Source organism: Oncorhynchus gorbuscha, linkage group LG20, assembly GCF_021184085.1.
Source record: "Oncorhynchus gorbuscha isolate QuinsamMale2020 ecotype Even-year linkage group LG20, OgorEven_v1.0, whole genome shotgun sequence".
Lineage (NCBI taxonomy): Eukaryota > Metazoa > Chordata > Actinopteri > Salmoniformes > Salmonidae > Oncorhynchus > Oncorhynchus gorbuscha.
The window spans coordinates 17,631,142-17,655,120 of NC_060192.1; the positions used below are offsets into that span (position 1 = coordinate 17,631,142).

General features: G+C 41.6%; 1 protein-coding gene across 2 annotated transcripts in view; it reads right to left on the reverse strand.

The window, feature by feature from the left end:
- Positions 1 to 23,979, reverse strand: part of LOC124007025 (astrotactin-2-like) — a 528,751-nt gene that overhangs the window by 297,128 nt on the left and 207,644 nt on the right. For both annotated transcript variants that reach the window (XM_046317271.1, XM_046317272.1), the window contains 5 exons: positions 20,689 to 20,835; positions 20,069 to 20,236; positions 4,018 to 4,102; positions 3,282 to 3,356; positions 946 to 1,083 (listed from right to left, as the gene is read on the reverse strand). In XM_046317271.1, coding sequence (XP_046173227.1) covers positions 946 to 1,083; positions 3,282 to 3,356; positions 4,018 to 4,102; positions 20,069 to 20,236; positions 20,689 to 20,835 — 613 coding nt within the window. The remainder of the gene's footprint in view (positions 1 to 945; positions 1,084 to 3,281; positions 3,357 to 4,017; positions 4,103 to 20,068; positions 20,237 to 20,688; positions 20,836 to 23,979) is intronic.

Below are 23,979 nucleotides of genomic sequence, written 5' to 3' on the forward strand. Positions count from 1 at the left end.
GTATCTATAAAACAGCTTATGCAAATGCAGCTACTTTGCTGTTATTCTGCCTGACGTGACTAAGTTAGCCGTAGATGGGATAAGAACGTTGCCAACCAGTATGGCAATGGAACATTTAGAATGAAAGACTAGGTCGAGTTCATGGACTGAACGACTGTGTCACGTCTCTGGCAACCGAACCAATAGAACAAATGACCAGCCGACTTGGGTAGGTACACTAGATTTGTGTGGGGACTATATCTTGTGGAAGGATGAAATAGTATTAATAAATTCATCAAAATAACGTTTTTTAAAGAAAATATGTCAATCACTATTTGAATATGTTTGGTAACCCGTTGTATAAAGTGATAATGCCCTCGAATCCGGTGTTTGGAAGATATATTGGCACGGTGTACTGGCCCTTGACTTCAGCTCGGGCCTTACAACACCCGTGCCAATATATTCTCCAAACACTGGCTTCTCGAGCACTATCACTTAAATATACAGTGTGTCAGACCGTGTTAGATTGAATGCATAACCATATCTATCCTTCAACAACCACTTAGTTATTGACATAATTTGCTGAGGTCAGTGACAGCATTTGTGCTGTGGCTAGCAGTTCTCTGTTGTGAGATGACAGGTTACATCTACAATGCTATGCACACTAACATGACCCAAGTGTCACCTGGACATGAACATTTTGAATGTGAAATAACGTGTGTGTCTATCAATCATGTTGTAACTCCAGAATGAAAAGTAAATGGTAAGACTCCTTATGGAAATTGGGAAAGAATGATAGACAAATTGCGTTTGAGGTGTTTGCTAACGGAATAATTTGCCGTAAACCAGAGATCTGACATTTCAACAAACAAATACAGAGGTTATTTTAGAAGTAAACTGACCTTAGATCAGGTCCCGGGAAAGAAATATCCGCCCACACATAGGTATCTTTAAAGGTAAACTGACCTGACGTCCCCAGGGTCCTCTGTCACCAGCACGTCAGTCTTGCAGCTGGCGATGGGGTTGATTGACAGCTCCACAGGTGGCACCACAAAGCTCTTACTCACTGGCAGCCACAGACCCTGACCCAGGCTGTAGGATGACCTGCGTTGGCACAGAGACAACGAGATGCTTAAGTGTCAAAAAAGACGACAACGTGCTCAGCCTCCATACTAAACAGTAAGCTAAAAATAAATCAGTCAGCATTGTGACAGCTGGTAAGAGCTTGTCCTTTTGACGTAGAGCCAGTGTCATATTTTACCGTTTTTCTTTGTTGTCAATGCCATCTGGATCGATAGCAATGTGAAGGTGGCACCAAAATGCATATAATTCAATAATGTTTAGAATTAAACTAAAAAGCTAGTGCTTCCATGAGGAAAATGGAGATAAGATGTTGATCCATGCTACTGTGCACAATTTGAAATAAAATGCTGACCACCTGGCCAATGCTATGCGAGTTCCATCAGTATCATCCGTCACTCAAAAGTGCTACAGCAGCAGTGCTAGTCAGCAGTACTACCACGGAAATTAACGTTATACCATATTACACAATTGTCATTAAACATTTTACATCCAGTTTATGACTGTTAATCTCTGTGTGTAAACTCTAAGTGTGCAGTTTGATTGATGATCACGCACAAAATGTTCTCTGAAAAACGTGGGTCATTAGCTAGAGCTGCAAATGATTCTTTCTACGAATGGACCTGGGAATATGAAGTGAAAATGTACTAAATTGTGGGCTCAATCAAAACTGCATTTCCAGTCATTATCGGTGAATAAGAACCACAACCATACATAAGGAAAAAACGTCTTGAATACACCGGTAATAACTACATTTCAGAGAATTGTATTAAACTCTAATGTATATTGTGTATCATTAGCAAAGACTGAAATATATCTACTATGAATCATAACATCTGCTAATGGTTTACTCTGCGTCGCTTAGGGTGGCTGTCATGGGCCTTATGACTGACGTTAAACCCTTGCCATCCCAGAATTATGATATGGGGACTTCAGCCAATATCTAATTTTATAAGCTCTTTGTCAGTAGTCCTTTAGAGAGGTGCTCAGAGGAGTGGGCAGCGTGCCACCGGCCTTGACCTGGGATATAGACAGGAACACAATGATTCAGGCCTGATCAATAGTCATATCCACTCATAAATAAGACACTGACGGCCAGTCCCCCGCTCCCTCCGACCTCTCACTCTGGAGCCCATTGATCGGCCCCTGCTCCTCTCCCCATCCATCACACACACCGGTAGGCTTTACCAAAGATGTGTGTATGTTTGTCGGTGTGCTGAGTGTGTGTGTGCCTGTGTTGGTGGTGCTAGTGTGTGCATGCAGAAGAGAAGCAGAAAATGATAACATCTCAGGTAAGTAAAATGAATATGAATTATTCTCAAGGTCCCCCCCCCCCCTAAACATCCACACCAGGCATTTGATGACATCAGGGAAAACAGCTTCTACATGAAAAGTTGCGTATAGATCTGTAGGGATTCTGACAACAGTGTGACTGAAAGGCGAGATGTGAAATACAATGATGCGTCTCATCTGCAAGGCAGTGGCTCCGAGCGACAAACTCATCATAGGATTTAGGATTATTCTGCAGTGCCATAATAACCCACAGTCTCATTTCAAAGTATTTACTCTTTCACCCTTACCACACTTAGTCTAGTTTTTTGTTGTTGTAATAGACCTACTCTGGCACCTCTTTCTGAAGTGATCATGACCTTCCCAATAGGAACACACCCAGAAGGGACAAAGAAGAAGTGGAAAGTAGAAAGCAGGGTTCTGCAGCCCTTGAAAGGCTCTAGTGACTGGCACAGCTGCATCTACCTGTGTGGTGCTTTTGTGTTAACACTACTCGGGAAAATGTCAGAGAGAATGTCCCTATCAGGAGAAGCCCTGGCACAAAGACGGGCACTAAAAAGCACTTGAAAGCACTGTCCATAACTTTCCCTCTGGCTATTTCTTAACAGGGCATCACACTGTACATACAGCTGCCTCTGGGGCAGCTGTGTGTATGCGTGCGTATGTGCGTGCGCGTGTGTATTTGTGTGCATTTGTACACGTGCATCTGTGTATTTGTGTGTGTGTGAACTATTGTGCTCAGAACAGGCACAGAGGCAGGTGTATGGAGAAGACAATTGCATGGTCCCAGTTCCCATAGTGTGTGTTGATGGCTGGTAGTGTATACATCCCTGGTTCCCTGACTTCAGTGTAGTTGACTGGAAATACATTATTTTGGCAGACCACCAGCTAAGCACGCAGGCGAGAGTGCTTGGATTCACATGTGCCTTCACCTGAAGATCTTTTCTGGAGCTTGCTCCCCTGTGACGAGGTCATAACCCTTCTCCAGGTTGGTGTAGGGCCAGGGACTGGGGAGGGAGCAGGGAAGCACATGTATACAGTATACACTGAACAATGCACATTTATTAACACACTCCTAATACATTCATGCAAGAACAAAACATGCAAAAAGTTAAGTTAATGCAATTGTCTACATTTCTAAAAGTCAGAGGCAGGAAAATGCTAATACACCATGCAAAACATGCTACCACATAAGTGAGTTGATATACCGGCACAGTACAAACCAGTTGCAAGGTCATGCTTTACAATTTTGTCTGGCTTAATACCAAAGATTATCCTCCATTGCTCCTGAATTGGTGAAGAGGGATTGGATCTATGATTGGCAGGTAAGGACTGAGTCCAACTGATGATGGGGGATTTACATAGCTAATAGGGGCAGGTATTTTATTTGCCCAGCTGTTGAGCTAGTTGAGTTAATTTGCATGCAGTCTGAGTCAGGGAGAGGGCTTGCACTTGACTGGGCACATGATGGAGGCTCATCTCTCTCCCGCTCTCTTTCTCTCCTTATACTCACTATCATACCCTCTCCCTCGCTCCATCTCCTTCCCTTCCCCTCTCACCCCATGTTTCCTGCCCTCGCTCTCTCACTCTTCCTCTCCTGTCCTCTTCTCCTTTTGTCTCATCAGTGAGGTGACAGTCCGTGTGCAGGGCAGAGCCGGCTGGACTTACCCTTCGTTGCGGCCCCAGTCGCTGCGAACACAGAGGTGTTTATGCACTGGGTCGGGAGAATAGCCCTCGTGACAGCTGCATTCTCCTGCAGGAAGGGAGGGAACAAAGTGACAAATATTTTAATTTATCCACGTGTCTTCCAGGGCCTCCCTGCTCATTCATCAGCAGGCAGGCCCTGTCCAATAATCAGTTGGCACCAGTCATAGTTTGGCAGCTACTGCTCAACCTCCCGCCCCTATTCTAATTATAGCTAGCCTCACCTCAATCTCCACCTCAGACATGCCGGAACTCTAAACTGAAGTCAATACGCCCACTTAAAACCTTAAGACTCCCTTCTCCACCCTGCCATGTTCTGATTAACAAAAAAAAAGTCAGTCTTACCATTCTAGAGACAGTTTGACTTTTTTTGTATTTTTTATTACAAAGCAACAGTTTAAAACATCAAAAAATCCACTCAGAGGCCGTGACTACACTTGACACTTACATGTGACTTCTGCTATAAGAATATGTATATCGGATTGAAAACCAAGGTCTAGACCAAAGGGGGGAAAGTAAGGCCCATGGACTGTATCCGGCCTGAGAGATTTTTTTTCCAATTAGTAGTTACAATTTATCCAATTAGTAGTTACAGTATTGTCCCACTTCCAGCCGTCATACCGCTAAGGAAGGAGACGCGTTCTGTCTACTAGAGATGAATGTACTTTGGTGTGAAAAGTGCAAATAAATCCCAGAACAACAGCAAAGGACCTTGTGAAGATGCTGGAGGAAACAGGTACAAAATGATCTATATACACAGCAAAACAAATCCTGTATCGGCATAACCTGAAACGGTGCTCAGCAAGGAAGAATCCACTGCTCCCAAACCGCCATAAAAAAGCCAGACTACGGTTTGCAACTGCACATGGGGACAAAGATCATACTTTTTGGAGAAATGTCCTCTGGTCTGATGAAACAAAAATAGAACTGTTTGGTCATAATGACCATCGTTTTGTTTGGAGGAGTAAGGGGGAGGCTTGCAAGCCGAGGAACACCATCCCAACCGTGAAGCACGGGGGTGGCAGCATCATGTTGTGGGGGTGCTTTGCTGCAGGAGAGACTGGTGCACTTCACAAAATAGATGACATCATGTGGAAGGAAAATTAGGTGGATATATAGAAGCAACATCTCAAGACATCAGTCAGGAAGTTAAAGCTTGGTCGCAAATGGGTCATCCAAATGGACCATGACTCCAAGCATACTTCCAAGTTGTGGCAAAATGGGTGAAGGACAACAAAGTAAGTCTAGGTATTGGAGTGGCCATCACAAAGCTCTGACCTCAATCCTATAGACAATTTGTGGGCAGAACTGCAAAAGCGTGTGCGAGCAAGGAGGCCTACAACCTGACTCAGTTACACCAGCTCTGTCATGGGCCAAAATGGGCCAAAATTCACCCAACTTATTGTGGGAAGCTTGTGGAAGACAACCCAAAACGTTTGACCCAAGTTAAACAATTTAAAGCCAGAGCTATCAAATACTAATTGAGTGCATGTAAACTTCTGACCCACTGGGAATGTGATGAAAGAAATAAAAGCTGAAATAAATCATTCTCTCTGCTATTATTCTGACATTTCACATTCTTAAATAAAGTGGTGATCCTAACTGACCTAAAACAGGGAATTTTTACCATGATTAAATGTCAAGAATTGTGAAAAACAGTCCACACAGGTGGACTTTATTAGCAAAGGGGGTGAATACACCACTTTTCAGTTTATTTTTTATTTTAAACAAGTTATTTATTTTCATTTCACTTCACCAATTTGGACTATTTTGTGTATGTCCATTACATGAAATCCAAATAAATGTTTTAAATTACAGGTTGTAAATGCAACAAAATAAAAAAAAACATCAAGGGTGTGAATACTTTTGCAAGGCACTGTATGTTGAAGTGTCCTGCCATTCTCAGGAGATTGTCTATCCTTTACTAAGCCACGTACATTTACAGCTGCAGCTGATAACTCGAAGCTCTTGGATGTATCACTTCTTCTTTAGTGCATATTAGTTAACAGTTCATACCAAGTTGCCATAATCAACTCGTGGTGTATTCTGGCTGGTCTCGTCGAAATTCATCATTCCAGCGTGGTGATCGTTAGAACAGCAGTCCTCACATTTATGGAACTAAACGTTAATGATCGTTACGGGGGGGTTTTGTACTGGGGAGGAGAAGGGGTGTGTTTCATCCTTCTAACCAATGTCTGTGCTCCCGTGGGTGGGGCTACTGATTGAACATCAGTTTACTTATGAAATCACTCATTTAGAAGCTGAAATCAAATTTGATCTTCTCACAAATAGTTTCATTTTTAATCACATTTTGATGTAAATCTGACAACTAGAATGTGTAGACTTTCAAAGATACAATTCTGTTGTCCTATCATCAGTAACAATCTACCAAAACAATGACTGATCTGACATCATATTCTTTAAGTATGGGCAGGTAGCCTAGTGTTAGTGTTGGGCCAGTAACCGAACGGTTGCTAGATCGAATCCCTGTCGTTTTGCCCCTGAACAGTTCCTAGGCAGTCATTGTAAATAAGAATGTGTTCTTAACTGACTTGCCTAGTCAAATAAAGGTTAAATAAATGTATCAACGGACACTTCCATTACAGAAAAATGGTCTCATTGTTCAACTTTCTGAAGTTACCATCCTGTAGAGTCTTTCTCTGTGGTAACAAAAGGGCTTTCCAAGAGTGGAGAGAGTTTCGGTATTTATGGTAGGCCATAAACCGGGGGGGAGTTTATGACCCTCACCCAACAGGGAAAAGTCATGACACATAACATAATTTATCCAATTGATACTCTTGTTTGTAACTTTTGGACTAATGATTACACCCTAGATCAGCTAGATGCAGACAAGATTGTGCAGAGTGTTATTGAATGTGTCAATGTCACCTTGATTACTCACATTTCTCTCGACCTGTGGACCTACGTTGTAAACTTTCATTCATAGGCTAGGTTGTAGCAACTTCATGATGGGAATAGGGAAAATGTGAATATGTAGTAGCCTAAACCTCTCAATGTTACATTGAGTTGGGTGAATAGAATATGAATGACAGTCATCTAATCTGCTGTAATAGAAATAAGGCCATGCTCATAAAAATAATAATTGTCCTCCTTCATCTTAAACGGCACCGACCGGCACTGATCTGTAGGAAGTTAAGGATTGTGGTACCATTATAAAGAACTATGTAACCTTTTATTGTGGTACATCTGGGATTTATTGATTTGATGTACACTTGAAATGGCCGAACTACCCTTTTCTGATGCATCCCTCTACTATAAACACCCATTACAATTTCACTTTGGACCCGACATTTTCAAAGGCAGAAAGAAACCATTCAATGTGTAGCTTGTATGTTATGACAAAAGCATTGATATGGTGACAACAGAGCTTTTGTCAACATAGATTAAATGACATAGACTGACCAGGGTGAATCCAGGTGAAAACTATGATCCCTTATTGATGTCACTTGTTAAATCCACTTCAATCAGTGTAGATGAAGGGGAGGAGTCAGGTTAAAGAAGGATGTTTAAGCCTTGAGACAATTGAGACATGGATTGTGTATGTGTGCCCTTCAGAGGGTGATTGGGCAAGACACAATATTTAAATGCCTTTGAACGAGGTATGGTAGTAGATGCCAGACGCACAGGTTTTTCACACTCAACAGTTCACCTGTGTGTATCAAGATTGGTCCACAACCCAAAGGACATCCAGCCAACTTGACACAACTGTGGGAAGCATTGGAGTCAAAAATGGGCCAACAGCCCCGTGGAATGTTTTCGACATCCTATAGAGTCCAAGCCCCAATGAATTGAGGCCGTTCTGAGGGCAAAAAGGGGTGCAACTCAACATTAGAAAGGTGTTCCTAATGTTTTGTACACTCAGTGTATATGCCAAGGATAAGGGGGTGGTATATTTAAATAACATAAACAGTGCAATGATAAGTTATGACACAAAGAAAGCAAAGGTGTGAAGCATAAAGTATAAATCCGCAAACACTGTATCTACAAAACTCAACAACAGAAAACAAAGAAGTAACAGGCTAATTATATTCATTGTATTCTCTCCCCCCTCCCTTTTCATTTCCCACCCTCCATGTTTTTAATCCATACAGAATCAAAGCAGTGTTAAAGCGCCAGGGGTTTTCCGCCCATGCCTCAGGGTGCTGATTTATGATCTGTCAGAAGATATGAGGCGGCAGATTCATAAAACACAAAAACAAATAGAAAAAGCAAACATTGAATGAGGGGAAAGCTCCCTCTGTGTCTCCTGCCATGAAGGCATTATCGCTGCTCTGTGGTTTACCTCTCACCCCGACCCAGCCGTGAGTTTACTGCAGAACATTGTGTTTGTGAACGCTCCTCCGTCTTTACAGAAATAAATTGTTTTCTATGTGCCTATGGAACATTTTGAGCAGCGGAGAGAGGAAAAAATGCAGGCATTATCGCTGCTTCACCTCTTACTTGTTGAAATTAATACGGGATATTCACTACAATTTCCCTTATTCAATACTATTTTCTTCATTAACCTCATCTAAGTTGTATGGCAATGTTCAAATGGTAGTCCGAGTAAAACAGAAGACTAAACAACAGTTCTTACTCAGTAGCTTATCAATGGTTGTTTTTCAGGATAGATACAATGATGCAGTGACTTGATGTGTGCCATATTGCATTGGTGCAACAACATTGGAAATACACCTGCAAGGAATTCGATCAAAAGTGATATCAGGTTATGAAACTAAAACATTTCAGAAGTAAATTGTAAACAGCATGGGTTCATGCCCAAACAACTTTGGATTGTCCAGTCCACCTGGAATATGACAGTAATTATTCAGCCGTCTGCATTCCCACTTGGGACAAACATTGGAATTCATGCCAACAACTCATATAGCTTGACGTTTCATTTCCAGCTAGTTTGTCTAAATGAAGCATTTCTTACGTTACTTTCATAAGGGACAGTGAGCCAACTGAGGGCTAAAATACTCAACTTGGTTGTTTGAAACAATCGGAACTATGGAAGATTGAGTCTTTAGCCATTACTGCCACACATTAGTCAACTGTATGCAACAAGACAAATGAAAAAGTATTAGTCACACATCAACTGGGAATATGATATGTATTTATGGCACTGCCGGTATCTACAGAAGCATAACAAGAATGTGACCTCCAACTTTCTCTCCATAATCAAGAGTTTTGATCCTATTCGTCCTATCAGCATAAAACAATATATTGACCTGAGCATTCACGTTTGCTGTTCAAAGCCCTTTACAGACTACCTATTCCCTTCACAACTAAATTCACAGATCAATGAATTCATGGTCACCATTGATTTTACATGGTCAAACTGCATTTATGGAGCTTTGTGCAGGGTTCAAATGCATTGCCCCATTAGCGCCACTAGTGTGAAAAGCTTATAAAATGCATAGTCATTGTGGGTTAGAGTCGGCCATAACATTAGCATTGCACAGAGTAACCCTCCTGTTGACTGGTCCCTATGGTCCCTCAGAGGGGCATAACATTGGAAGAAACATATTAACCGGAGTCATGAAATGCCATTCACATTTTATCACCAAGTCCTTAATAATTAATTAAGTGAGTTTATGAGCCGGGGACATAGCACACCGGCTAGCAGGGAACAGCTACTGCCTTAATAATGTGTGAATGTGCTACCTGATGAAAGGGAAATTGAAAGTAATTATCTCTCGCATTTCACAATTATTTCTCTAAACGAGCTAATTGAAATATCACTTCAAAGTTTGTATTTATGGCGAATGCCTTTTTTTCACGATGTTGGCATCGAGTCATAAAAGTCAAACTAATAGAAACACTGCTTTTTTAGTAACAATACCAGTTGGTTTTATTGTAAGATGGTGCACCATGGAGAGGAAAGAGATGATGCTATCCTTCCTACAGCTAACAGCTCAGAAACTCCTTGATACTTACAGCTCCCAGCTCCTGTTAAACCAAACAGCAGATAGTCAAATCAGCCCTCTCAGCCAGAATAGGCCTTCATCTTCACACATTCCACTTTCTCGCCAATTCAGCCACCCCTTGCTGTTAAACATACATCGCTCCTGCATCGCTCTCTCACTGGATCTCTTGCTATCTCTCACACATGCACACACGCACACCCGCACACACAATTTGGCCCAGCATTTCTCACTCGCTCGTTTAATCTCCCACACCAAACCTCTAAACAGAATCTTCACAACAAACCATTTTACAAACGCTATTGGCAACAAAAATCCCTCATCATCAGCACATTTCTTGTTTCCTCTTTTCTTGTTTTCTAAATTAAAGCCAAAATGAGAAGAAGAAAAAAAAGTAGCGTTCACTTGAAACCAGTAACTAATCATCTCCCTCCTCCTCTTTCCCTGCAGCCGACCTGAAGTGATTAATGACACGTTTCATTACAATGCTATTCCTATCTTGCACAGGCCATGTGGGCAATTTTCACATTTCAAGGTTCACAGCATGGGCAGGGGAAAGAGATATTGTTGTCTTGATGCATATTTCTACTGTTACACCATTCCAGGGGGGGGGAAGCAATTCTGTTTCGGGACCTTGAGGAGATTCATCATCGACACCATGTCCTGGGAGGGCAGGTGGGGCGGTGGGTTGGATAAATAGGGCTGATAAAGCCGGAACAACCCAGACATTTCAGCACCTATTAGTTGCGGTAGGAACCTGGGAGAATTCATTATTGGCGGGGAGAAAACGAAGGGGGGAAAGGAGGTTGGGCTTGGCTTTATATGAAGTCGTGAGCGAGAGTGATCGTGTTATTTCCCATGTATCCTCCCCGTGCTCAGATGTGCTAACATGGCCGATGGCTGGAAGAGGAGGTGTTGTGGCCTGATAAGCCGGTGGGAGCGTGTGTGTTTGACTGTGTGGGTGGGTAGGTGGGTACGCGTGCGTATGCCTTTGTGTGTGTGTACAGGTGCCTGTCTGTGATTGAACTGGCTCCGGCCCAAACCCATTCACACACCACTGAGGCTCAAGGAGAGATCAGTATACACGGGGCCAGTGGAGGTCCTTCATCCATTGACTTCCACTGTGATACCTCACAAGAGAGGAGGATGATAGTTAAAGGCACGGAGGAGGAGGAGAATTAAGGAAGAGGAGGAGGCCAGGAGATTGTTTAACAAGCCAGGGTGACACAATGTCGTGTTAATGACCGTGATGGTAAGCTGGATGGCATTAGGGGGTGGTGGAGTGAGACAGAGACAGTGTTCGAGGTACCTGAGTAAAACGACTGCAGCTGGCCTTGCTGGTGATAACACTGAGAGGGGATGTAAAGTGAAATGTGTGTTCTTGTAGGTGCATAGGAGTATCCTTCTAATTGCCACTTGCACCCCTTGTTGGGTAAATAAAGCATTTTGAAAGGACTTTAGTTGTTTGTTGATTGACGTGACAAGTTATTCCACTCAATTCTGATTGACAAAATTAGACTTGCACATCACCATGTTAAAAGGAGGGAAACTAAAATGTAATGCATCATTAAAACAGTCATTTCTAACTGCATTTGAGAAGTCCAAACACTGGCCCCTCTCTTATCAGGTTTCCATTGAAGCCTCATCACCACAAATATTGACTTTTGCTTTGAGGCATCCGTTTGGAACCACCGCCTCAGATAATGCCGCTGCGTAGTGTTTTCATAGTAGATGTGTTTATCACGTGGCGTTTGTTTGCTTCCTTCAAAGTCTCTGAGCTTTATCTCCCTCTCAGGCATTTGACTTTCATTCGGTGCAGAGGCAAGTTCACAGGGGCAGGAAATTAATTTAGATCCGCTTGCTCGCTTTCTTTTTTTTTCTCCATGACAGCTTGCTTATCTGGCGCTCCTCTTTCTCCAGCAGTGGTTCGTTTACAACACTGCACATTGCACCGATTGTTTCCCGGACCTTACCGTGAGCCAGTAAAGACAAGTTGGCAAGAAAATGAGTGAGCACAAATGATGTTGAGGATAGGTTTGGGGGGACTTTTTGGGGGGGTTTAGTGTAGTGTGCATTTTTACGTTATGGAAGGAGTGGTACTGTAGGTGGATGAAGGCAGGTGTTTAGCAAGGGAACATTGAAGTGAGACCTTGTACAAAGGGGGCTCTATTTTGACAAACCTGAAGCAATGGTAAACCTTGGCGTTATAGGTTCGGGGTTGTCAGACATATTTTTCCTATTTTCACAAACGGAATTATGGGCACCGTAGCTGGAGGTGTTTTGCGAAAGGGCTGGATAAATACGTTGTGGGAGTGTCGAGGCGTGTCCCCTCACTGACCAATCAGAAGGTACTCCATGGCTAAATATGTGGTTGCTTCAAGTTGTACATTTAAGGTCTTTTACGTATTGCGTTGTCATCAACTCCATTTGAATGTTAGTCCGTTTATAACCCACGGTGCCTTCAGAATGTATTCATACCCCTTGATTATTTCACATTTTTTTATGTTGCAGCCTGAATTCCAAATGGATTAAATATATGTCTTGCTCACACATCTACACACAATACCCCATAATGATGAAGTTTATAACATGTTTCGACATTTTTGCAAATTTATAGAAAATGAAATACAGAAACATTTCTTTTACACAAGTATTCACACCAGAGTCAAAACTTTGTAGAAGCACATTTGGCAGCAACTACAGCTGTGAGTCTTTCTGGGTAAGCCTCTAAGAGCTTTGCACACCTGGATTATTCAACATTTGCCCATTATTCTTTTCAAAATTATTCAAGCTCTGTCAAATTGGTTGTTGATCATTGGCAGACAACAATTTTCAGGTCTTGACAGATTTTCAAGTATATTTAAGTCAAATCTGTAACTCGGCCACTCAGGAACATTCACTGTCTTCTTGGTAAGAAACTCCATTGTAGATTTGGCCTCGTGTTTTAGGTTATTGTCCTGGTGAAAGGTGAATTAATCTCAGAGTGTCCGGTGGAAAGCACACTGAACCAGGTTTTCCTCTAGGATTTTGCTTGTGCTTAGCTCCCAATCATGTATTTCTATCCTGAAAAACTCCCCAGTCCTTAACGATTGCAAGCATACCCATAACATGGTGAAGCCACCATTATGCTTGAAAATAAGGAGAGTTGTACTCAGTAATGTGTTGTAATGGATTTGCCCCAAACATAACACTTTGTACTCGGGGCAATTTTTTTTTTGCACTATTACTTTATCGACTTGTTGCAAACAGGATGCATGTTTTTGAATATTTTTATTGTGTACAGGCTCCCTTCTTTTCACTCTGTCAGTTAGGTTAGTATTGTGGAGTAACTACAACATTATTGGATCCATCATCAGTTTTCTCCTGTCTCAATAAGTGTTTCATTGTCACCACTGACCTCATGGCAAGTCCCTGAGCAGTTTCCACTCGCCGGCAACTGATTTAGGAAAGACCCCTGTATCTTTCTAGTGTCTGGGTGTATTGCTACACCATCCAATGGGTTATTAAGAACTTCACCATGCTCAAAAGGATTTTTTATGTCTGCTTTTTGTATTTTTACCCATCTACCAATAAGTTCCCTTCTTCGCGAGGCATTGGAAAACCTCCCTGGTCTTTGTGGTTGAATCTGTGTTTGAAATTCACTCCTTAACTGAGGGAGTTTACAGATTATTGTACAGTATGTCTGGGGTACAGAGATGAGGCAGTCCTGGAAAAATGATTGCACACAAAGTGAGCCCATGCTACTTCTTATGTTACTTGCTAAGTAAATGTTTTAATCCTGAACCTATTTAGGCCTGCCATAACAAAGGGGTTGAATACTTATTGACAGACATTTCAGCTTTTCATTTTTGACTAATTTGTAAAACATAATTTCACTTTGACATTACGGGGTATTGTGCGTAGTGACAATGTTTTTGAAAAGTTGTATACATTTGAAATTCAGGCTGTAACACAAATGCGGATAACGACTTGGGGTTTGAATACTTTCTGAAGACACTGTAGTTAGTTAATTAGCCTGCCCCATATTTTCTCAATATTTTTAACATGTTTGCAGTCCACATTGTTTTAATTGCATGGTGTCATGACTGTCCTGTGAGGATCCAAATGGGTCAGATCAGCTTGGCAACTTCTATAAGTAGTGGGTGGAGGAATCAGGTGCAGAGAGCAGGGTAGTTCAAAAGATGTGGATCTTTATTTGACAAAAAAACAGAGAGACGGTCACGCCACACACACAAGGGCGCGTAAAGACCCAGTCCAAATAAACAGGACGAAACTGATCGGAAAAATGAATACCACGAAATAATCACACACCATAAACAGAAAAACAAGCCCGCACAAAGCCGGCGGGCCTACTGGGTTTAAATAGCCCACAACCAAAACCTAAACACGAAACAGGTGCACCTAATCAGGTGCACCTAATCACAACTAAATTAAACAGAAAAGGGGATCGGTGGCAGCTAGTAGGCCGGCGACGACGACCGCCGAGCGCCGCCCGAACAGGAAGAGGCACCATCTTCGGCGGGATTTGTGACACAATGGATGACAGTAACCAGACCCTCTCTCACCCACAGAGGGGAGGAGGGAGCTGCTGGGGGGGTTGACAGTTCACACCCTGTTGTAAATTGAAGGAGGGAGAACATCCCACTCCAAATTTCACGAAGAAATGTGCTTTGTCTACACAGAGGTTTCCCGCCGAAACTCTAACACGTTCTAAAGAGAATACTGGAACAATATTGTTAACATAAGAACGTGGGGAATGGTCAGTGGTGAGCTATAGAACACGAATGTCATATTGGTTTTTATTTTGTGATGTCATTAAAAGTGTTATAAAATAAATACTGTAACTTGGAAAGTATATACACTACATGTACAACGTCTCCATCCTACATTGCATATGACAAATTATGAAAGTATGTTTTGTTAAGATAAGACTGTGATTTAGGAGGCACGAGATAATTGCATAGACGATTCTCGCCGTCTCCTTTGAACAGTTGATGTTGAGATTTGTCTGTTACTTGAACTCTGTGAAGCATTTATTTGGGCTGCAATCTGAGGTGCAGTTTACTCTAATGAAGTTATCCTCTGCAGCAGAGGTAACTCTTGGCCTTCCTTTCCTGTGGCGGTCCTCATGAGAGCCAATTTCATCATGGCACTTGATGGTTCTTGAAATATTCCGCACTGACTGACCTTCATGTCTTAAAGTAATGATGGACTGCCGTTTGTCTTTGCTTAGTTGAGCTGTTCTTGCTATAATATGGATTTGGTATTTTATGGCACACCTGTATTCCATGTCCACCTTGTCACAACACAACTGATTGGCTCAAACGCATTAAGAAGGAAAGCAATTCCTCAACTGCACTTTTATCATGGCACCCCTGTTAATTGAAATGCATTCCAGGTGACTACCTCATAAAGATGGTTGAGAGAATGCCAAGAGTGTGCAAAGCTGTCATCAAGGCAAAGGCTGGCTACTTTGAAGAATCTCAAATATAAAATATATTTAAATTTGTTTAACACCTTTTTGGTTACTACATGATTCCATGTGTTATTTCATAGTTTTGATGTCTTCACTACTATTCTACAATGTAGAAAATAGTACAAATAAAGGAAAACCCTGGAATGAGTAGGTGTGTCCAAACTTTTTACTGGTACTGTATATATCCTCAGAGTTCTCTCTCCTCACACATGCTCGGCTGCTTGTGTATCAAAAAGGGGGCTGTCTGGCTGAAAGCTATCATTTCAATTGTCAACACATCTCCTTACATTTACATTTACATTTAAGTCATTTAGCAGACGCTCTTATCCAGAGCGACTTCTCTTTCTCCCATCTCCATTTTCTCCCCTTCCGTCTCTGTGCCACAATTACGCTTTTGTGGACACACTCTCACAGACACACACACACACACACACACACAGAACGTCATCCAGGTTCTAGGCCCAGACGAGCGGAAAAACAAAGACACACTTTGAGAGCAAAACAGCATAAAGAAAGTGTGTCTCCATTTCCTCTCTGCTGGGTCTACTTGTGCGCTGGATGACGCAGATGAAAACATGAGAATGTGCTCTTTTGAGGAACGACTTTAAATTCCCTCTAGGAAGAGATGAGAAGGCTCCAAAGAGACAGTGCATTTGTTGCCAATTACTGACTCGAACAGTCCTTTTCCTTTTGAGGGAGAGAGCGAGAGAAAGAGAGTGAGAGCGAGCAAGAGAAAATGCTCTGTGCAGTGTACCTAACCATAGTAAAAACATTGGCTTGTAACTTGCAGAGGAAAAACAGCAGATAAATTGAAGCATGCTATTTCGGTAGGCTGAATGTCTGGGTAATAGAACATCATATGGGAAATGGAAAGCTAACATTTCATAACCATATTATCAATAACAGCACAAGAAAACAGCATGCCAAGAACATCACATACAGTTCAGATTATAGTTCAGATTATCTGAAAAAGTAATTGTCTAAAATACTAACCTTTAAAATATGTCTACAGTATGTTTCCCAATTTAGCAGAATAGTAATTTAGGTACTGTACAGTGCCTTCAATAAGTATTCACACCCCTTCACTTTTTCCACATTTTGTTGCGTTACAGCCTGCATTTAAAATGGCAAAAAGTTTTTGTGTCACTGGCCTACACACAATATCCCATAATCTCAAAGTGAAACGATGTTTTCAGACATTTTTACTAATTCATAGAAAATGAAAAGCTGAAATGTCTTGAGTCAATAAGTATTCAACCCATTAGTTACGGCAAGGCTAAATAAGTTCAGGACTAAACATTTGCTTAACAAGTCACATAAGATGCATGGTCTTTAAACAGTTAGAGTTTAATGGCTGTGATAGAAGAAAACTGAGGATGGATCAACAACATTGTAGTTACTCCACAATTACTAACCTAATTGATTGAAAAGAAAGAAGCCCGTACAAAATAGCAAATATTCCGAAATATACATTGTGTTTGTAACATGGCACTAAAGTAATACTGCAAAAAATGTGGCAACGCAATTAACTTTTTGTTATGTTTGGGGAAAATCCAATACAACAAATTACTGAGTACCACTCTCCATATTTCCAATCATAGTGGTGGCTGCAGCATGTTATGTGGGTGCTTGTAATCGTGAAGGACTGATATAACTGCAATGGACCTAAGCACAGGCAAAATCCTAGAGAAAAACCTGGTTCAGTCTGCTTTCCACCAGACACTGGGAGATGAATTCACCTTTCAACAAGACAATAATCTAAAACACAAGGCCAAATATACACTGGAGTTGCTTACCAAGAGGACATTGAATGTTCCTGAGTGGCTTAGTTTAGCTTAAATTGACTTGAAAATCTATGGTAAGACTTGAGACTTGAAAATTGTTGTCTAGCAATGATCAACAACCAAATTGACAGAGCTTGAAGAATTGTTTTTAATGATAAAGAAATATTGTACAATCCATGTCTGCAAAGCTCTTAGAGACTTGTGTGGTTAGTTATGTCAATTAGACATATTTCTGTATTTCATTTTCAATAAGTCTGCTAACACTTCTAAAAACATGTTTTCACTTTGTCATTATGGGGTATTGTGTGTTAGATATTTAAAAATATTTCATCCATTTTTGAATGCAGGCTGTAACACAACAAAATGTGGAATAAGTCAAGGAGTATGAATGCTTTCTGATGGCACTGTATGTGCAGGACATAGTATAGTGATTTGCCGGTCCAGATTTGAATAAAACAGTTGGCCTTCTTACCAACTGACACAGATAGAGGGTGCTGCCAGTGTTAAGTTCATCAGTTCATGTCTGGCATGTTGAGTGGCCTCCTACTATATTCCATTATGCATCAGCCCTCAACATGCCCTTGTCTGGGGTGATATAAATTGCACATACAATATGGCATGTAATTCATTTTAATAAGCTTAGACTGGCTCTACTACATTATGACAGGGGGAAGTATCCCACCCAGGGGACAGAACATGTTCCACCATCTGGACTTTTACGGTCTTATTTAAAATAAAATATATATACATATAATAGTTGGGGACTGGGTCAGCATAAAAAAGGTTCATTTGAGGAATAGCTTAGAGAAAACGTAGTACTAAACTGCTTTTGTGTTGTGGTTTCAAATACACTGTGGAACAGAACAAGATGTTCAACTTCATTTCCTCAGATGTCTTTCTTTAATATAAAGAGAAAGATCCCTTTAAGCCCGTTTTGACTGAAGGTCTTTACTACTTCAACCAGACATCAGACTTCAATCATCTGGTTTACTGATGCTCCAGACAACAATATCCTACAGACCGGCCCCCCATGGACCAGGTGCTGACAGACTGTTACAAACATCCTATTATAACCCACCTACATGTTGGTTAGGCCCCCCACCCAGGACTCCACAGGCCTGTGGTGGAATATGTCCTCCTTAATCTGATATCAGACAACTTCCTTTCCGAGACACAGCATCCAGATTGATGATTATAACACAAAGTGATGGTTCTGAAGTGATGGTTTTCCACCCCGGTGAGAAGATTTGTCTACCTGGCTGAGTTTCTATACTACAGGGGCTTGGACAATGCAAAGCCTCTCTCTGCTCACTCTGTGAGAACTAGATTTAAAAACTAAAGTAACACTTCACATTTACATGACACTGGCCCATCAACACACACTAGTCACTAAGTGTGGGTAATTGATGAAGAAAAATAGAGGAACGAATCAACAAAACACATCTGGCAGATCTGTGATTCCGCACCATGACTCTAACTAGTGAGGGATAGGGCTTTGATAGCGTTCCAACCTATTGACTCTAATATTCATTACGGGGTCTTCTATCTTTTTGTTGGCTGATGGCGATTAAAGCCCATAAATACAGGAGCGTGAGCCATTAGGTTGGACCACAGTGGCCCATGTTGAATGATTTAATAAGGGAGAGCAATTGTTCAAATTAGAATCCTACTACAGTTGGCCAGGCATCTGCCCCATGTGGGGTTGGCTGTGTGAGTGAGTGATGGAGTGGTTATGCTAAATGTGTGTGTTTTTCTTCCAAGACATTTATCCATTGAAAAACGGCAAGTGATCGTTTCCACGGTGGAGGTGTCAAGTAGTTTAAACACACAATGGATAGTAATGTTGAACGGCTCTCGATGCTGAATTGTCCCTACGGCACCAGAAATATAGTTCATGCAACCGTGCAAGGCGAGTTTATAGTCAAGTTATAGTTATTACTAGGGCCCTGTTTTTTCACGATCCTGTCAAGATGCCAGGAAAAACTCTAGGCCCTAATTATAATCAAACAGGAACTTCAAGTCAAACCGCCATAAAAATGACATCACCATTCTCGTCTAGTCTCAAACCATTATTGCAAACATTCTTGAGCCCCTGCCATCTCGCAAAGAGACCACTTGCCCTCCTAGACCCCCCAGATATTCCTCTGATATCCCTGATGCAGCATTCAATAGTCCTACTCTATAGATTTCAGCAGAGTATCAGGGTTTCCGCGAACGCAGCATAAACCAGTGGAGTGTGACACCCCATTTCCTTGCCTCACCTTCACTTTTATTAACCTTTACTGTTTACTTAGCATAGCCGCAGCGCTAATTCATCATCCTTCATAATAACTCACGTCTGACAACACCTTTTAGGGTCTCGGGTGGCTCCTTCGAGACATTTAAGGTTGAAGGAAAGTTGTTTAAAAGTCTATAGACTTCAGTATTGGTGTGAAAAGAAAGGGGTCTGCGATAGGGAGTATCAAAGCTACCAGACAGCAAGTCTAAATGTCAAGCCCGAAGCTGTGCTAAAAAGCACATTGAGATGATGTGAAGAGGAGGGTAATATTCTCCACACAGTACTCTGTGACATTGGCCACCCCTTATCTGTTTGATTCTTAACAGGGGCTGGCAGGGGTTGAATGAGACCCAGAGCCTGAGATTAGCACTGAAGGTCAAGAGCAAATAAATGTATTTGCCATAGAGATCCCATCAGTGGGTAACCCTCAGTCCAGCCCTGTTATATACCACCGAATCGTGAGACAATGTTCTGTTCTAAAGGAACTGTCTGGGAATTGCAGCAGGGACATATACGTGGCTCTCTCTCTCTGTGTGTGTGTGTCACTAACCTGTCTCTTGGTCACACAGCTGTTCGCAGGGCTCAGTGGTCCTCTGGCCACAGTAGTCTCTGACCCACTGGGTGGAGGAGTTCGTCTGGTAATAAAGTGTCAGTTTGGCAGGGTTCAGCCAGTTAGACACATCCAGGAAGCTGCCCATGCTCACCACAAAACTGCTTCCTGGATCCAAAAGAGAACAGAACACACGTTTACTCATCGCATTTATCTCAGCGGATCATGTAGTGTGAAGTACTACAGGATCATCCATCATTCACTGCTCAGTGTAACATATCCAGGTTTATTAGAGTGAAGATTTTTCTACTGCTAACAACCTGGCTGTTCTCTTCTTACTACAGTAGCTGGATATACCATAGAACTGGATATTCAATTATGCATTAGTTACAATTTGAAAATATTATCAATATTATAAGTCTCGTCTTTTGAAGATAACATTTTCATTGAAATGTATCTACAGCACAATTAGCATCCTCAATGAAGGTATTGATGCCACTTCCACTGTAGACTATCTAGTACATTTGCTTATTCTGTCAGCATGTATTCCCTGATGTAGTTTTGACACAGTGGGCATGTTTATGAGAGAGCGAGAGAGAGAGTTGATGGGGGATACTGACCGTCGGCGACAAAGTGTTCAGGCACGTGGAGAGTGACCTTGACAGTGAGAGAGCAGGAGAGCTGTGTGCCGTAAACCACAGCCAGGACACACGTAGTGATGGTGATCAACGTCAGAGTGGCTTTGTTCATCGGACTGTGTGGACAACCTGAGGGCAGGGGGAAAAAACTCAGGGAAAATGCAGAGAAAACATGCAAAATATGACTTCAGCTGTTAAGACACCAACAAGAAATGTACTCAAACGCACACAGAAAACTGGAACATGAAGGCTTCTCTTTTCTGAAAATGCCTCTTTAATCTGCACCGTGGTTTAAAAGGATCACCAACATGTCAAAACCGCTGTAGTTGGACTAAAACTATCAAACAGTTTACTTTCACGCACAATCTTCTTAACACCAAAAATGTACTTTGTTCCACAAACGCTGGACGCGACAGAGGGTAGTGCGTACGGCCCCCAGTACATCACTGGGGCCAAGCTTCCTGCCATCCAGGGAATTGATGTAAAATATATCACTAGCCACTTTAAACAATGCTACCTAATATAATGTTTACATACCCTATATTATTCATCTCATATGTATATGTATATACTGTACTCTATATCATCTACTGCATCTTTATGTAATACATGTATCACTAGCCACTTTAACTATGCCACTTGTCTACATACTCATCTCATATGTACAGTGCCTTGCGAAAGTATTCGGCCCCCTTGAACTTTGCGACCTTTTGCCACATTTCAGGCTTCAAACATAAAGATATAAAACTGTATTTTTTTGTGAAGAATCAACAACAAGTGGGACACAATCATGAAGTGGAACGACATTTATTGGATATTTCAAACTTTTTTAACAAATCAAAACTGAAAAATTGGGCGTGCAAAATTATTCAGCCCCTTTACTTTCAGTGCAGCAAACTCTCTCCAGAAGTTCAGTGAGGATCTCTGAATGATCCAATGTTGACCTAAATGACTAATGATGATAAATACAATCCACCTGTGTGTAATCAAGTCTCCGTATAAATGCATCTGCACTGTGATAGTCTCAGAGGTCCGTTAAAAGCGCAGAGAGCATCATGAAGAACAAGGAACACACCAGGCAGGTCCGAGATACTGTTGTGAAGAAGTTTAAAGCCGGATTTGGATACGAAAATATTTCCCAAGCTCCCAAACATCCCAAGGAGCACTGTGCAAGCGATAATATTGAAATGGAAGGAGGATCAGACCACTGCAAATCTACCAAGACCTGGCCGTCCCTCTAAACTTTCAGCTCATACAAGGAGAAGACTGATCAGAGATGCAGCGAAGAGGCCCATGATCACTCTGGATGAACTGCAGAGATCTACAGCTGAGGTGGGAGACTCTGTCCATAGGACAACAATCAGTCGTATATTGCACAAATCTGGCCTTTATGGAAGAGTGGCAAGAAGAAAGCCATTTCTTAAAGATATCCATAAAAAGTGTTGTTTAAAGTTTGTCACAAGCCACCTGGGAGACACACCAAACATGTGGAAGAAGGTGCTCTGGTCAGATGAAACCAAAATTGAACTTTTCGGCAACAATGCAAAACGTTATGTTTGGCGTAAAAGCAACACAGCTCATCACCCTGAACACACCATTCCCACTGTTAAACATGGTGGTGGCAGCATCATGGTTTGGGCCTGCTTTTCTTCAGCAGGGACAGGGAAGATGGTTCAAATTGATGGGAAGATGGATGGAGCCAAATACAGGACCATTCTGGAAGAAAACCTGATGGAGTCTGCAAAAGACCTGAGACTGGGACAGAGATTTGTCTTCCAACAAGACAATGATCCAAAACATAAAGCAAAATCTACAATGGAATGGTTCAAAAATAAACATATCCAGGTGTTAGAATGGCCAAGTCAAAGTCCAGACCTGAATCCAATCGAGAATCTGTGGAAAGAACTGAAAACTGCTGTTCAAATGCTCTCCATCCAACCTCACTGAGCTCGAGCTGTTTTGCAAGGAGGAATGGGAAAAAATGTCAGTCTCTCGATGTGCAAAACTGATAGAGACATACCCCAAGCGACTTACAGCTGTAATCGCAGCAAACTTAAGGGAGCTGAATAATTTTGCACGCCCAATTTTTCAGTTTTTGATTTGTTAAAAAAGTTTGAAATATCCAATAAATGTTGTTCCACTTCATGATTGTGTCCCACTTGTTGTTGATTCTTCACAAAAAATACATTTTTATATCTTTATGTTTGAAGCCTGAAATGTGGTAAAAGGTCGCAAAGTTCAAGTGGGCCGAATACTTTCGCAAGGCACTGTATATACTGCACTCAATACCATCTACTGTATCTTGCCCATGCCGCTCTGTACCATCACTCATTCATATATCTTTATGTACATATTCTTTATCCCCTTACACTGCTGTCTATAAGGTAGTAGTTTTGGAATTGTTGGCTGGATTACTTGTTGGTTATTACTGCATTGTCGGAACTAGAAGCATTTCGCTACACTCGCATTAACATCTGCTAACCGTGTATGTGACAAATAAAATTTGATTTGATTTGATTTTACCTATATAATAGGCGGTGTCAGAGAAAAGAACATAAAATTGTGAGAGACTCCGGTCACTCGCACGACAAGTGGTACCGGGGTGCCAAGTCTAGGACCAAAAGGCTCCTCAACAGCTTCTACCCCCAAGCCATAAGACAGCAGAACAATTAATTAACAATTAATAAAATCGCCACCGGATAATTTACATTGACCCCTCCCCCATCCCTTTTGTATACTGCTGCTACTCGCTGTTTATTATCTATGCATAGTCACTTCACCCCCACCTACATGTACAAATGACCTCAATTAACCTGAAGCCCTGCACACTGACTCGGTACCGGTGCCACATGTATATAGCCTCGTTATTGTTATTCTTATTGTATTACATTTTATTATAACTTTTATTTTATTCTACTTGGTAAACATTTTCTTAACTCTTCATGAACTACACTGTTGTTTAAGGGCATGTAAGTAAGCATTTCACGGTAAAGTATACACCTGTTGTGTTCGGTGATGTGACAAATAAAGTTTGATTTGATTCATTCTAGCTTTGTGAAAAACAAACAAGCTAAAAACACAGCAGATAATCCCGTTAGCTTCCGGTTCCTGTAGATGTACAACGTTAGGTTGAGTTGTTGTGTTTTGATTGGAGTTTTGGACATGAGCTCTGAACCATCCTGGGTTCTTTCTAAACTGATTTATGAACAGTACAATGGCTGGAGTCCAGCAGAGGCAATTCATTCATGCCATGATAAAAGATGAGTTAAGAAG